The sequence below is a fragment of the Cyrtonyx montezumae genome, unplaced genomic scaffold, assembly GCF_038088225.1.
Source record: "Cyrtonyx montezumae isolate F1298 unplaced genomic scaffold, pur_monq_1.0 scaffold_0, whole genome shotgun sequence".
NCBI lineage: Eukaryota > Metazoa > Chordata > Aves > Galliformes > Odontophoridae > Cyrtonyx > Cyrtonyx montezumae.
This window is the reverse complement of record NW_027071824.1, coordinates 43,376,507-43,392,042: the sequence shown is the minus strand read 5'-3', so window position 1 is coordinate 43,392,042 and position 15,536 is coordinate 43,376,507. Positions and strand designations below refer to the sequence as shown.

The following is a 15,536-nucleotide window of genomic DNA, read 5'->3' as shown; positions in this document are numbered from 1 at the left end:
GGAGAATGCATTGGGCAACATGGTCTTATGATACCTTCTTAGTCTCATGGAAGACTGCATTTGCTCCTGCTCTCAGAAGATTCCTATTTCTACTCGTGCTGCAGTGGCGACACGCCATCAGTAATTAACCCGTGACACATATGCATGTGCTCTGTGGAGATTTGCAAAAACTTGTCTCTTGAGAGAATAGATCACTGAATACAAACAGTAAGTAACTAAGTTCCTTAATGAGACATATGAGTGTAAGGATTTTTTTTTTATTTTACTCACACAGAAGAAAAAAGGATTATAGTTATTCTTTAATGCAGTGTTTAACCATGGAAACATAACCAGCTATTTAAATCATTATTTACGTTAACCTAGACAGAAAATGTAAAGGTTCATTCCTGCAAAGTCGGTCAGGATCCTCCTTACCCTTTAGGGTTTTGTTTTAGTGATGCATGAATAGTTTTGAAGATTTGAACAACATACATTGATTGGCATCTTGTGCCATCTTCGTGCAGAGCTCATCAAGTGGAAACAGGAATGAGATGCATTTCTCAAGATATTCCTGAACCAACATTTTAATGTCAACTGACTGTGCCTGGCATCTTTCAGTACAGACCCACTAACTTATTCCAAGTCAGATAAAAGCTATTCATTTTTCAAAAATATAAATTGTAGCTGCCCATATTTCACCTTGCCTATATGATTAATTTGAGGATCTCAGGCCTTCGCAACTTACAGCTTTGGCATTCCTCATTAATGCTAATAATTAGAGGATGGCAGAAACTTGAAGTGAAGTCAGTTCTGTTTGTGATTCATAGAGAAAATTAGCTCAAAATTAGTGAAGGGGTTGTCTGGGTTGCAGTAGGGAAATTTACTCAAAAATATAATTTCATGTTATGATCACTGCACAAAGTAAAGAATTTCCATGAAAAGCTCCCTCAAGGCACTTATTTGTGGCTTTATTATTTTAATATTTTTTAAAAACCACAGTGCATTTGAGGAATTAAAGACAAAAATACTAAGCATTTAGTTTCATTATTCAAATTCAGGAGTTCTAGGGAAACTTCACTTAATAAAATTCACAAAAATTGCTGTTATGGTTACAAAGCTGAAAACAGAAGTGGGGAAGCATGATTCTGCAAATATATAACTGAGAGATAATTACTTTAATGTTCAATCTGGCAGAGTAAAGGGGAGAAAAAGAGCTAATTTATATTAATTTAATGCAACTAAGTTACTATACCACCACTTGAAATTAATCAAACATGTCAGGAATGTTAACACACTTTATAAACACTAGCATTACAAAAAGCCACCAGAGACACCAAAGAAATATCAGGCACTGTGATTTCAAAATGAAATGGAGGAAGTTAAAACAGTTTTGTCAGTATTATTATTTAACAACAGATGAACTCATATAAAGTCTCAGAGCACTTAAGAGCAAAATCCTATGTGTTCATCCTAGTTTAACATCACATTATGAGTCGTTTCATTTATCTGCAGAGTCAAAAACTATTACTTAGAAATATTTTTGAAGAGAAGGATAATCTTTCAATTCATGGAAGATTCTTCCCAACTTTATTATATTGTTAACTGTGTCTTTCATGTTTCACACCAATGTCCCATTCCTCTGTTAGGGCATTTTGCAAGAATTAAGACCTACCTCTAGGCACACCTGAACTATTGCTCTGATTGAAAATGAGGCAAAAAGATCTTGGCATTTCAAAGGATCTAGCAAAAAATATATGACTCTCATTTGCATTCCATTCACCATTTCTCTCTTGGAAATAGCCTTGGAAGATTTAGTTAATGATTTAATGAAGGTAATATGCATTTTGTTTGATTTTTCTAGTTTTAAGTTGCTCTTTGCACATCTAGTTTTATGAAACTTTTCTCAAACAGAATCCATGGAACTTGAACCACAGGCCCATTTTTAACCCATTATTCTGTTTATTATTTCACAAAGACCTATTATTCTGTTTATTCTTTCACAAAGACCTACAGCTCTGATGCTGCTGGAGATCTGTCTAATTATTGTCCCTTATTCAAAAGTGATACTTTCTGTTTTTCACAATTGTGTGACTTTTTCTCTGTGAAAACTCTTCTCCAGTATGTTTTCCTATTATAGTAACTACTTCAATATTTATCCAAAACACGTGTGTTTAGTTTCAATAACTTGTCATATATCCAAAGGTCAAAGTCATACTTTGAATCTTAAGCTACTTTTACACAAATTGTTCTCCTCCTTCTTTTGTCAAGCACTATGATGTTGAATTAGTTTCCCAATAAGGCATGCCTTTAAGGTAATAAATAACCAGCCATCAGTTCCAAAGAGCTCCATACTGATACAAAGATGTTGAAAAATGCTCCCTAAGATAGTTGTTCAGGTATTAATCATTTTCTGTGCCAAACATAACATTAAAATTTTGAAAAAAAGTCTGTTTAGATAGCTTAGCTAGAATCTTATTTTTGAGAGTTTGTCAAATTATTGTTAATGCTGAATACTGTCCCAAAAATCCCTCCATAATTTTTATTCAAAGCCATCATTGAAGAGAAATTATCTATAGAAGATAACATTAGTTTGTAACAGTCTGTATTGTTCAACTGTTTTGATTTATTAAGAGTTTTTTGGTTTTTTTAAAAAAACTTATCTATATATAGAGTGATATATATGGGCAACATCTTTAAGATGAAAATTTGAGTAGTGGTTGCATCTGGGAATCAAAGCTAGGACAAAACTTCACACTTGAATCTTCCAGTGGATCATTTTATGAGTCTGAGTAAATCATTACATCCATGATTGCCTTTGTTTCCTCTGTAAACCTTAGGAAAACCTCTGATAAATATAGAAGAGTAAAATGAACTACAGCATTTAGATCCCATAGAAGAAGGGAACTTAAACTGAAAATATTATTGTTGATACCTACAAGTGGATTTACTGGACTTACTTACACTATTTAATACCTTAAACTACTTGCAAATTATTGTTATTATAGAAAAGGAAGATAACCTGGAGAGCATGCAGGACAGACTGAAGGATGCCGATGAGAAGAATTCTATTCTCCTGAAAACTTTGAATGAAACCTTTGGGAAGCTCTCAGCCATTCCTAATGGTAAGCTGGAAAAATGCTGCGTGGCTTGATTTATCCCTGCCCTGTTCCATCATTTTCTATCCCCTAACATCTGTCTGATTTTTGTCTGGCCCATGTCATGCCCACTTTGGCCATGGGCTGCTGTAGTAAGGCACAGATGAGCTATGTTGAAAAAATTGGACTGAAAATAGATACCTTAATGAGCTTGTATTTTGGCACCATAAAAGGTATTGAATTTCTGTAATTTGTAAAAGATAGGTTTCAGAAAGAATAAAGATTTCAGAAATTATAATATATCCTGAGACAGTCTTTCCTTTAAACATGAAAAGCATATTTACAAAACTCGAGTAAAATGAAGCATGCTTCTTATGACAACCTATGAAAAGTAAATACCTTCAGACTTGGGAGAAGAAATCCATCTGGATGGAATCTACTCTTTTTGTCTTACCTTTCTTACACATTCTCATTGACTTCTGCTGCAATATCATTTCAGTATCAGTTTGGCACTGTGTGTCTCAGAACTAGAACAGGCCTTCAGTAAACCCTAAAGTACTAAGCATACTTACAATTTTATCTACTACCCCTGGGAAAAAAAAAAATCATTATATTAATTAAAATCCTCAAGTGCTGAGATGTTAGCTACTTTGTGTTGTGATGATGAGAGATGGTGAGCTACAATTTATTTTTCTTATAATGGATGGAATGGGATTTTTTTTTATTATTTTTTAGAAAACAAGGAAGTTTTATCAGTCATTTAATACAACTTTTAACTCTAAAGGGCCCTGCATTATAATAAACTGAAGATATGCCTTAAGAAAAGTATCTGAAGAAAAACTATGTTCTCTCTGATCTGTGAAGGACTGGAAAGACCAGACAACAAGTAAAAACTCGGTGGTCATCTTGCACATAGTTGTCTTCAAGATTTCAGATAACTGAAACATTTTGTTTTAGATGTAGCAGTCCTTGAAATCAGGCATTCACAAGAACTTGCTTTAATATGTCATATCTTATGCCACTTCCTGGATTGTGACCACAGGTATCAATGTGCCTGTTTCTCTTCTTGTGCACAGATAGATGTACCAGTCAAATAAAATGGACCTCAGAGGTCAGTGTGCCTTAGGAGACAGAATACTGAGTGTGAAACATGTAGAAGATACATGAAATATGCAGCCATTAGCAATGTAATAAGCTCTTGTCAGATTAGAGTTACAGGGTGCTTGCTCTTGGGACAAGGACAGTCTCATATGCAAGGAGATATGTCACAAGAGTGCAATTCCGAGAAAATAAATGGTATGAATAAGAAAATTAGTTATCCAATAAGGAAATAACCAATGAGGACAGGAGAAAAAATGACCCTGTCATATATTTTGTTCTTCAAGGTTTCATGGAAAGAGTGCAGCTTAAACTAACAATACCTGTGTCTATGCTACAGACATAGCCAAATGAAATAACCAAATTAAAAAAAAATAAAAGAAGAAGAAAGAATTAAAAAAATCAAAATTAGATAGAGGGGGATAGATCACCTTTAGGACAAGGACATCTTGGAAAACACAATGAGAAAACAATTCCAAGAGCAATTTCATGGTTTTGCAGGAAGGTGGCAAAGAATGTTCCTGCAAGGCCCACAACTTCACTATGGGATGTTTTCTTCTCTTCAGGAGCATTTGTATCCTCAAAAAAATAGAGGATCAGATTCTGCAATCCAGGCATACAATTAATAATGTCTTACTACATGTGAAGTAAGAGATCCTAAAGAGAAAAGAACAACGCAGAGCAATTTAAGATGGTAGAATTTTGACCCAACTTTATTCTTGAGATGTATGAAGACAATTTCTGTACTCTAGGTAGTCATTAAATTGTCCCCTTCTACCTACAGATACAGCTATAAAGGTACAGGCAGCTAAAGACAAAGCAAGACAGGCCAACGATACTGCAAATGATGTCCTGGCCCAGATTAAAGACCTCAACCAGAATCTTCTTGGCTTGAAAAACAACTACAGTAAGCTTGCAAATGATGTGGCAAAAACAAATGCTGTTGTGAAGGATCCTATCAAGAACAGTAAGTTCTTTTTTGCTTTGTTTTTTTTGTTTTGTTTTTTTGTTTGTTTTTTGTTTTTGCTCTGTGGTTTTCATTTCACATCCCAAAATGAACCAGATGCTCAACAATTTCACTCTTACAGCTTTACTAAGCTGGGATAAAAAGGAAGCTCTATTGTTTCTCTTTTATTATATACATCTTAAATAATAATAAAAAAATTTTAAAAGGACTTTTAAACCTTAGGAACTGCTGTTGGTAGTTCTGCGAAAAAAAGCTAGCATTAGCAGGTCGAACATGTAGAGGATAGGTCTGATACACAGATTAGTCTTTAAACTTTAAATGAATAATTTAAGAATCATTTCTTGACTGACAATATACTACCTGATTCACGTAAAATTCCTTTCACTAACCCAGCCTTCAGCCAACCAGATAATAATTTCTGGGTGGAATGCAATGACTTCCTTCATACAAGTTACTGTTTCTGGTAGAATACTGAAGATGCTTTGGAAGAAAAAAAAAAAGATAAATTGTTTTTTAAGGCTGGTTTTTTTTTGTGTGTGTGTTAGTGAATCCCATTATCAAATTTAACAATTTCTTTAGCAAGTGTTTTAGCAGTTTCCACTTTCATTATGATGGATAACATTCAATTCTAAATTGCATAACATTTTATTGTAGATAAGGAGAGTGCATTGTTTAGGTGTACAGCCAGGGCTGAATAGTGTTACAAAATTACTGAAGGACTAACTTCTCAACTAATCTGTGCTTTGCAGGTTGTGATCAGCTTAGCAAAACTAGGCACCTAAAAATGTCCAGTTTAGGAAATTGATGGTCTCATTCTATGGACACATATCCTTTTCAAATTCTAGCAGTACCAGTGAAAGTTAATCACAATGATTGTTTGTCACTGTCTTCCTATTAGAGGTTTCTGAACCTTCATCAATTGAAACATATGGGTGAACTCCAATTATAATCATGAGGCGGAAAAATCCCTGGTAGTTTAGACAATATGAAAAACAGTTTTTGTTTGAAATAGTGTGGTTATATTATTGCAGGTTATGCAACAAGCAGATCTACAAGCTAATGACATCTGGCTTGGTGGTGATAACATGCAAATGGCCTAAAACTGGTAGTTTCTTGGCATTTCTGGATCTAAAACAGTCCAGGTCTAGAACCCTGTCCCTTAACTTACTCTGCATTTGTGATTAGATCTTTAAAACATATTCTTATGTTCTGTTTTTCTCTTTTCTTTGTCTCCCTATCTTGCCTACAGAAGTCTGTACGTATTTCTTCTTTCTTGCTTTTTTTATTGTGCCTTTTCCAGTAGATGATGATAATTCATTGCTTACTGCTGAAGCTTATGCATGGTGTTCCACATTGCTCATTCAAATGATTACTTTCTGATGGCTCTGAGATGAAGTGGCTTGGTAACTAGCCTAACTTATGAAACTTTTAAGAAACATCTTCAAAGTTGGTCTGAGTTAGTATTCAAAAACATGATACCCAGACTTTCATGCTCTCTGTAAGCATTACCCAATTATAACAATTGCTATTTCCGTTCATTCTACTTTCTTTTGGTATGTACTGATTTGTCCATTTTGTAGTCATCCACACCACACAATTCCATACCTTCAGACTTTTTCAAGCTTTACATCTCCTGAAAAACTTCCAAAGTGAAGGTGTTGTTCACTAGTTATAGATTGAAAGGCAAAATAAAGTCCTGTGTAACTTAAAACAAAATTAAAAAAAATCGTTGTAAAATCATTTTTCATTTGAAGGGGAAAAAATAAAATACATATTACTGCCATTTTTAATGTGTTTTCAATACACATATGTAATTTTAAGCAATCATATAATTTTAAGTGATCAGAATAAAAAATATTGTTCTTGTTGCCATTATAAATAATTTAAAAATGAACTTCACTTTAATTCAACATTAAACTATAGTCCTGTAGCACTTCTGCAGAAATTACTAATGGAAACTAAACAAATTTCATTAATCTAGCATATTTTTAAAAACTAGGGTAAGAAAAAAAAAAAAAGTACTTTATTCGTAACTGTATTTTGCTCTAGTAAATACTTTCACTTCTATTATCCTGACATGAGGCATAGTTACTGCTTCAAAATCCTTGTTTAATATCTGTATCTACTTCTGTTGCTACTTTAACTTCATTCTAAATGTTCTTAAATGGCCTAATTCTGTTCAGGTAGCTTCCTGGTCTGTGTATGCCTCATGCTGTCAAATAATATTGCCTGAGTATTGTCTGAGCTTCATTTTCTTGATTTTTTTTAAATACACTTTATAATTACTGCCTGATATCACTCTAAAATTGTGCTTTGTTCTTTCTTATGAAGTTGCTGATGCAGATTCTAGTATAAAACACCTGGAAAAGGAAGCAGATCGCCTACTAGACAAACTCAAGCCAATCAAAGAACTTCAAGATAATTTAGGGAAAAACATTTCTCAGATAAAAGAGCTGATAAACCAAGCTCGGAAGCAAGCCAATTCGGTAAGCTCTTTTCTCAAGAAGATGACCTTTTAAGTATTAGTGGGATTTTATTTTCTACTTTTCTATTTCTTTTCCTCAAGGTGAATACTTTCTAATACAAAAAAAAAAAAAAAAAAAAAGCAAGTAAAGGAGTAAAATTTCTCATCTAAACAGAAAATGTTCTCCTAATTTCCTGTCTGCATTTTGCTTCTTCATTGAAAATACACTCTTTTTAAATGGATAATATCTGTCGGAATGTATGTGGAAAAATTATTTAAGTACTGTGGCAATAGTATAGCAGAAAAATCACTACATCATTGATGACTGAGCACTGATATTAAGCCCTTGGTTTCAATTCATAGAACTTGTATCACCTGACATTATGAAGTCTGAGGATGTAAACGTGGGTTGAGAGTGTATTACCAGTTTGATTATTGAGTTTGGAGTCCCTCTCTCTAATTCAGTAATAATAGTTAGAGAATCAGATGGGTAAGACTAAGGTTATTCAGCTTGTGACCCAATATAACGAGAGAAATGTTCTTGAAGATATTACTTTAAGAAACTTCCTGAAAAATAGTTGGGGGAAAAAAAAACAACAAAAAAAAACTATAGAGTAGGAACCAGGTAGAATGTGTATTTTGTTACTGCATCACTGGAACTTGTTATTCTATTGTGGGCAAATGTTTTCTTCTTATGTTCATCTTCTGTCTGAAGGCTTCTATGTACTTACCTGCTCAGCATTTCTGAGAAAGGGAAGTACTGTGTTTGGTCATATAACAGATCTCATTTTTGACAAAGTTTGCCCTAAGCTAGAGGTGATACCACTACATACATCTACTCTAATACATAAACATGTCTATCTGAAATAGAAATACGATTGTACTGTCATTATGTCTATGTCGGCATTATGAAAGCAAATAGTATACTGTTTTCATCTGTGCTATTGAGCCTGAGGAAACTAGCACAAGTGTCCAAATGCATATGTCACTTCAGCAGTGAAAATGAAACCTAGCAATGATTACCAACTCCATTAAGGACTATGTGAAAACTGTGACAGACGCAACTGTTGGTAAGAAAATAATTATTAAAAAGTGTCTTAAATTAGCATAATCACAGATGTTACAAAGAAAAATAGATCTTCTCTACCCCAAAGCAATGTGTAGCTGCTATTCGTTTAGAAGCATTGTGTGTTTTCCTGGCTACGTATTCTTATTATTGTCTATCTCCTTTGTCAGAATTCCCCAGCTGCTTGTGTTAGACCGGTGTATCTTCTAGCTATTTTTGATCCATATAATTGATCCTTTCAAACCGGAATTGCCAGGAAGAGTTTGTATTGTCTTTTAATCAAAATATAATAAACAATCCCAGAAAGAAAATTGCATTTCTACCTCCTGCATGTATCCAAGCAACTACCTGCTACTTGTAGCACAGAAATGGTAACGAGGGAGAAAAAAAATAATAATATTTTTGTAACGATTTAGAAACATCTTTTGGTTACTTCAGGAATAATAAGCAGTAAATGTAATTCTTTCTAATATGCTTTTTTTGAAGATCAAAGTGTCCGTGTCTTCTGGAGGCAATTGTATTCGGACATACAGACCAGAAATAAAGAAAGGAACATACAATACCATCATTGTCAATGTGAAGACTGTAGTTGCAGACAATCTGCTTTTTTACCTTGGAAGTGCCAAGTTTGTAAGTTTATCTCCTGCTTTTTATGTCATGTCATCGTTGCCCAATCAAATCAGATTACTGACAAACACAGAAGATACTCTTTTTCCTTCCTTGATGCTTCAAAGCAATAGTAGAGGGCCTAAGATAAACTAGATGCTTGCTTTGGTTTTTAATATAGAGACTTCTAAAATATAACTGGCAGATATTTTTTAATATTTTAACTAGCTATTAAATCTGAGACTTCTATATGAGCTACATTAGGATTTTAAAATTCACAGTGTAACCAGAGCAGTTTTGGGGTTGGTTGTGGGTTTTTCCTTGGGGAACAAGTGGCTAATCATCTTGCATCTGTCAAAGCTCCAGTTTATTATAATTTTATGTCAAGACTATGATTGCAAGTACAATAATGATGAATGATTCAGTTTCCCATGGGCACTCTAGCAGACAGGCTTCTAGAATAATCAATAATAATTCAGTAAATGGCAAAAAATAGCGCATTTCTGACATTTTGAACTATATATTTTATTTACCTGCTACAAAATGAAGAAGCTAGATGGCACCGAGTGTTAGTCTACAATCCTGACATGTTTCTGCCATCCAATGGATGTTTTACAAATGACGTTAGTTTGAGTTAAGTCTTTTTCTTAGTTGCTACAATACCATTTGTAAGTCTAGCAGCTTACATGCTGTATATCACTGACAGAAGTCATTTGTCATAAGATTCTTTGTTTGAATTAAGGTGAGCAGGGAAAAGATAATCTTTTCTTAGTCACTGTGAGAGTTGGTTTTCATACTTTGTAAGTGAATTTCTGTTGCCTCATTCTGATGCCTTCTGAAATGTGTAGAGTTCTGGAGAGTTTTCTTTAATCAAAATATGGGATTGCTTCTGTTTTTATATTTTGCATGCAGACTGACTTCTTGGCCATAGAAATGCGGAAAGGCAAGGTGAGCTTCCTGTGGGATGTGGGATCTGGTGTTGGACGGGTAGAATATCCAGATCTGACCATTGATGATGGCTTTTGGTACCGGATTGAAGCCTCTAGGCAAGTATCGCCTCGTATCCCTTGTTCTGTAATTGGACACTGTTGAAAAGAAAGTGGCCCCAGCTACTTGACTCCCTTTCACTAAAATACGCACCACCCCCACCCCCCCCCAGTCTTCTCCAGACTAAGAAGTCACAGGTCTCTCAGACTTTCCTCATATGAGAGATGCTCCAGACCCTTCAAGATCTCTGTGGTATTCCACTGGACTCTCTCTAGAAATTCCCTGCCTTTCTTGAGCAAAGGCGACCAGAACTGGACATGTACTCCAGATGTGGCCTCACAGGGCAGAGTAGAGTAGGAGTGTAATCTCCGTTGACCTGCTAGTCATTATCTTTTTTAATGCACCCCACAAGAAGTTGCTTGTCAGCCATAAGGGCATGCTGTTGACTCATGGTCAAACTGGACATCCAGGTCCTTCTCCACAGAGCTCCTTTCCAGCAGGTCAGCTTCTAACCTATATTGATGCATGCAACTCCTCCCCAGGTGTAAGACTTCACAGTTGTCCTTATCTCAGGTTTGTACATCCCAGGTGGAAATGCTTGCTGTGTTTAAAACATGTATTTTTAAAGCAAGGTGATATCGTACATATAAGAAATTGTAGGCTGGTTTAATGGAAGGTTTTGAACCTACATCCACTAGTACCCAAAGTGAATACACTACAATTACTACTGAAATGTGAACTGTTCTGCATCAGAATATATTTTCATCATGTATTTTCCCTCACACATCAACAGTCCATGACTGCTTATATTCACCTCTTTCTACCTTTCATTTTAGCTTTATGAATTCTCTTCTTCAACTAGCATCCTTTAAAAATTGGTTACAGGTTTTGACATTCAGACAGATAACTGCTATTCTTTTCATCTTGAATTTCAAAGAGTAGCACCATTTCTGAATTTCTGGTCTTGCAGTACTGCAAATGAAAGGTCTGTCATACACCGGTATCTTGATTCTTACTCAAAATGCCAATTTCATAGCCAGAATGTCTCTTCAAACTAGAGATACTAAAAAAGATACAGCTTATGAGAAATCAAGGATAAAATATTCTGAAAAGTTTAAACTATACTTTGTACTTATTTGAGTTCAGCTGCTGAATGCTTCTGAACTTCAGATAAAAGATACCGTAATACTCAATTTTCAAATTAGTTACTTGAATTTTGTATTTTCCATTTCAGTAGCATGTGACATACTGTTTAATAATTGCAGCATAAGGATTATATAACTTTATATCCATTATCCTTTCCTCTTGAATTACACTCCTAGTAATTTAGATAACAACATCATCTATATTGCAATCTGATATGAAGCTGTGTAATCCTCTTGCATCCCTATGTGTTGTATTTCACCTAGTATTAAACATAGAAGTGGTAGTGTAGTCATACAGTGAGAGAGAAGGGAAAAGAAAAAATCTAATTCCAGTTACATCCATAGCTCTGAGAGAAGAAAATGCCATCCAGTTTAAATAATTTAGCAAAATCACAGAAATCAGACATTCAGGGCAGATAAATAAAATTATGGCACTACTATCTGGCTTAATGAAACCTCCTTCCCTGTGAAATACAAACTGGGTTACGATAGGAATTGTCGAAATCTTCATCAGTTGATATTATGCATACTAAAATAGCTTCATGACACAGTAATGCCAGACTTCCATTTACAAGAAAGCTGCTTCAGCAGAATATGGGGCCAGGAGTTGGTATAAAAATTCACACATCCTACAAATGCACAGTGCCTATTAAGTTATTTGTTCTAGATATATAGGATGTGCATGGCATTAGTTTTAAACAAACTGCTGTATCAGCAATTTCGAACAATTACTGCTGCACAATTCAGGAAAATTACATGCAAAGACGTTAGTTAGATTTGTGGGATCAAGATGAAAAGCTCAGGAGTAATTTTATATTCTTAAGGCAGACTTCATTAATCACATTCCCTGCTGAAGATTTTCCGACTTCGAATGTTTTAGTCCATTTTATAACTCTCTTCTTCATAAGCTGTTGAAGAGTTTTACTCATTACATTCCATCTTTTTTTTCTTTTTTCTCTGAATTTCTGCTTAGCTCCAGCTACTTTTTCAGCAAACTGACAGAGCTTCCTGACAGCAGGACATCCACATAAAGTGAAATTCTGGCCTTGCTAATTTTTTCCTTGAATTTCAATGATGGCAGGCATTGAAATGCATTCATAATGGTAGGTTTAACCATGTAAATATGGTAGCTTTAAAGATTGATAGCAGGTTTTAACCAAGAATCTCAAAAGGACTTATGAAGAGATGTGTTGGCTCAGAGGCCATGAAATACTTGAAATCACTCAGCTTATGAATCGAAAGCTAAATATGAAACAGCTGACTGTTTAGTGATGATCAGAGATGCTCAATTCAGTTAATTACCAGGCCAAAATTTCCCATCTGTTAAGACCAATTTATTAACTACTGCATCTGTTTTCCATGTAAGCTTTTAATTTTCCTTGTCTTTTTATTTCAAGTACACCAATTCCTTGCATTTTGTCATATATGCAGAGGCCATCATAGAAATACTTAAAATTTGGAATTGATGTAAAATTTATTTTATTCCTTTGAGAAATAGGAATAAAATTTATTGCCTATGGAATAAGCAATTTCCATACTTTGATGGTACAAGAACTTAACTGCCACTTATGGAGTTATTTACCTTCTTACAGGGATGGATCTGACTGACATTAAGAATTGCAATCAATTGAAGTATCGATTAATGAAGGAAAATATGATGTAAACAGTTTGTGACAAAAATATTAGAAGCAGGTTTGCAACATGCAAACTGCGTCAATTTTGTGGAACAGATAAACATATGCTAGAGTATTTTTGAGGCTCTCTTGATCAGTGAAACAATGTGACTTGATGTCAGCAGGCCTGTGAGGAGTAGGGTCTGATTAGTTGTGACTTTAATCAAGCACATTTTAAATATTGCCGTTATTAATGGCAGAGTTTAAACAGTGCCCTTCCTTGGAAAGAAGGACAATTGGATCACAAGTTTGCACTTGTATTCAGCAAGAAATCAATCATAAACTACTGAGGCGAATCTAAGCCATACCTTTCAGTAAAGGTTTTCTTTGTAGTCCAGATACCAAAGAGGAGACGCTTCTTCATGGTATTGTGTAATCTAATCTTGATAACTTGCAAAAGTCATGCATCTCCTAAAGAGCAAATCCTGCATGCTTGATATTGTGCAAAGGTATCAAATGATCAGCCACCAAAGATCTGTTATACCTTTAGCCCAACAGTTCAGCAAGAATTGACTTTTACTATTTTCCAACCTGATGATTTGTCATGCATCAGATACCAATGTATTTTTGCTGTCAAGTTGGTCAGGTTCTTTCTTCAAGCTCAATTGTCCTCCTCAAGTAAGAGAGAATTATTTATGAAAGAGACACTATAGTTAGTATTTCCATCTATTTGAAGATGAAAGACACCCATGCTACTTGTAACATATTAGGCATCCTGAAAAGTGTCAGTCTGTTCAGTCACTTCTATGTTTTTGCATTTGAATGTTTTTACACTGGAATCACTGGAGTCATGATTTCAGTTTTATAAAAACCTCTAGTAGCTGCTAAGTCTTTCAACAATTACTACATTGAGAACTATATTTTGAAGTCCTTTAAGTGGTCTTTATTAATAAACCTGAATAATAATAAACCTGAAAAAAAATTGTAGAATTTCTGCCACATAGAATGCTATCATTAACATTATATATATATATATATATATATACTTAACATTCTGTTCATTTTTGAATAAAAGGTAAAATATCATAATCAAAAAGAATTTGCAACCAAAAATTTTTAATTAGAGGAATGTGAATTGTTTTACCTCGCTGCTTTTAAATGCTTGGGAATAACTATGCATTCACATACCCCAGATATCACTAGGAGATTCCATGAAACTCACATCTAAATGGTCTCCTGAGTTGTTACATCAAGCTAGAAGTAACTGAAAATCTCCAGTACTTTTCTGCAAACATATGGTTTTCACATTGAAAGCTTTGATATCCCTGTCTCCAGGGCAGTCAAGATGGCATAGATCTACAAAGATATTCCCCATTGAATGGAAACTCACAAAATTACTTTGCAACCTTGCTTCACAGTTCAGAGGAAATTTATCAAAACTGACATGTCATACCTAATGCTTTTTTTTGCTTTAAATGGCTTATGTCCAGTGAGATGTTATTTCACAAGAAAACTTTCACATTGTTCTTGTTTTTGGGTGACAGAGTCTAGGCCACAGGAATTTTTGAAGAGATTTCTGGACATAAATGCATAGGTTTTTTTGTTTGTTTGTTCTTTTCCATTCTCTAAAGCCTTGGTCCAGTAAACTTTCTAAATCCAGAAATTATTACTAGACTTTCTAAATCCAGAAATTAGTAATTCTTGCTTTAGCCTATTCAGTAGCCTAAGTTATGCATTCTTCCATTAAATGCAAGTTCTTCAAGTAACTTTTCATTTAACAGAATCGGCAGTTCTTCCTGAAATGTATGCTTTTAACTTTTAATTTGCTTTTTATTTCAGTACCCTAAGCCTATCTTTCCTTTTTTCTAATTCAACCACAAAAAAAAAAAAAAAGAATTTTGCATCTTTACATGCAGAAAAGTTCAAAACTTCAGAAAATCAGAAGATTTTTTGCTTGTTTGATTGGTTTTACTTCCTAGATGTGACTTGCCAATTATCTTGGTAGGATGGGCCCGCAACTCTTAGCCTAGAAAATTGCATGTGGAAAGTTTTGGTAGACGTTATCACTTTTCTTTCCCCATTAACAAAAATAGAAATGTAAGATCTGTTTTCTGAGAAAAATATTGTTTATTTAGCTTGAGAACAGACAGTATTAATTTTTAGAGTCCAAAGCAAGTAGCCAACAATATATAATAGGTCATCTAAAAAAAAAGGAGAGTCCCTCTGGACAGGTATACCGTTGTCACAAACTGATCCAGAGAAAGAAAATAAGTGTTATTTTAAACTGTATTTCTGCATTAATTATTGAGTATATGTCTTTTAAAAGTTCTCATCAGTGCTGAGTATTTCAGTGCTGAATAGGGTTGCAAGACCAGCTGTTCGTGCTAGGAATTTTCAAATAACCACACCTATGGTCATGTGAAGTCAGAGATCCTATTAAAAATGAAATGAAGCAGCAATTTCCAAAGTTATCCATAAATCCACAATACATTTTCTCCCTCTGATTTCCAAATCTC

The 15,536-nt window shown here is 34.4% G+C and overlaps 1 protein-coding gene across 1 annotated transcript in view; it reads left to right on the top strand.

The window, feature by feature from the left end:
* LAMA2 (laminin subunit alpha 2) overlaps window positions 1-15,536 on the top strand; it is a 329,486-nt gene that overhangs the window by 276,895 nt on the left and 37,055 nt on the right. The window contains exons 42-46 of the mRNA XM_065733920.1: window positions 2,985-3,101; window positions 4,957-5,139; window positions 7,471-7,625; window positions 9,156-9,299; window positions 10,188-10,321. Coding sequence (XP_065589992.1) covers window positions 2,985-3,101; window positions 4,957-5,139; window positions 7,471-7,625; window positions 9,156-9,299; window positions 10,188-10,321 — 733 coding nt within the window. The remainder of the gene's footprint in view (window positions 1-2,984; window positions 3,102-4,956; window positions 5,140-7,470; window positions 7,626-9,155; window positions 9,300-10,187; window positions 10,322-15,536) is intronic.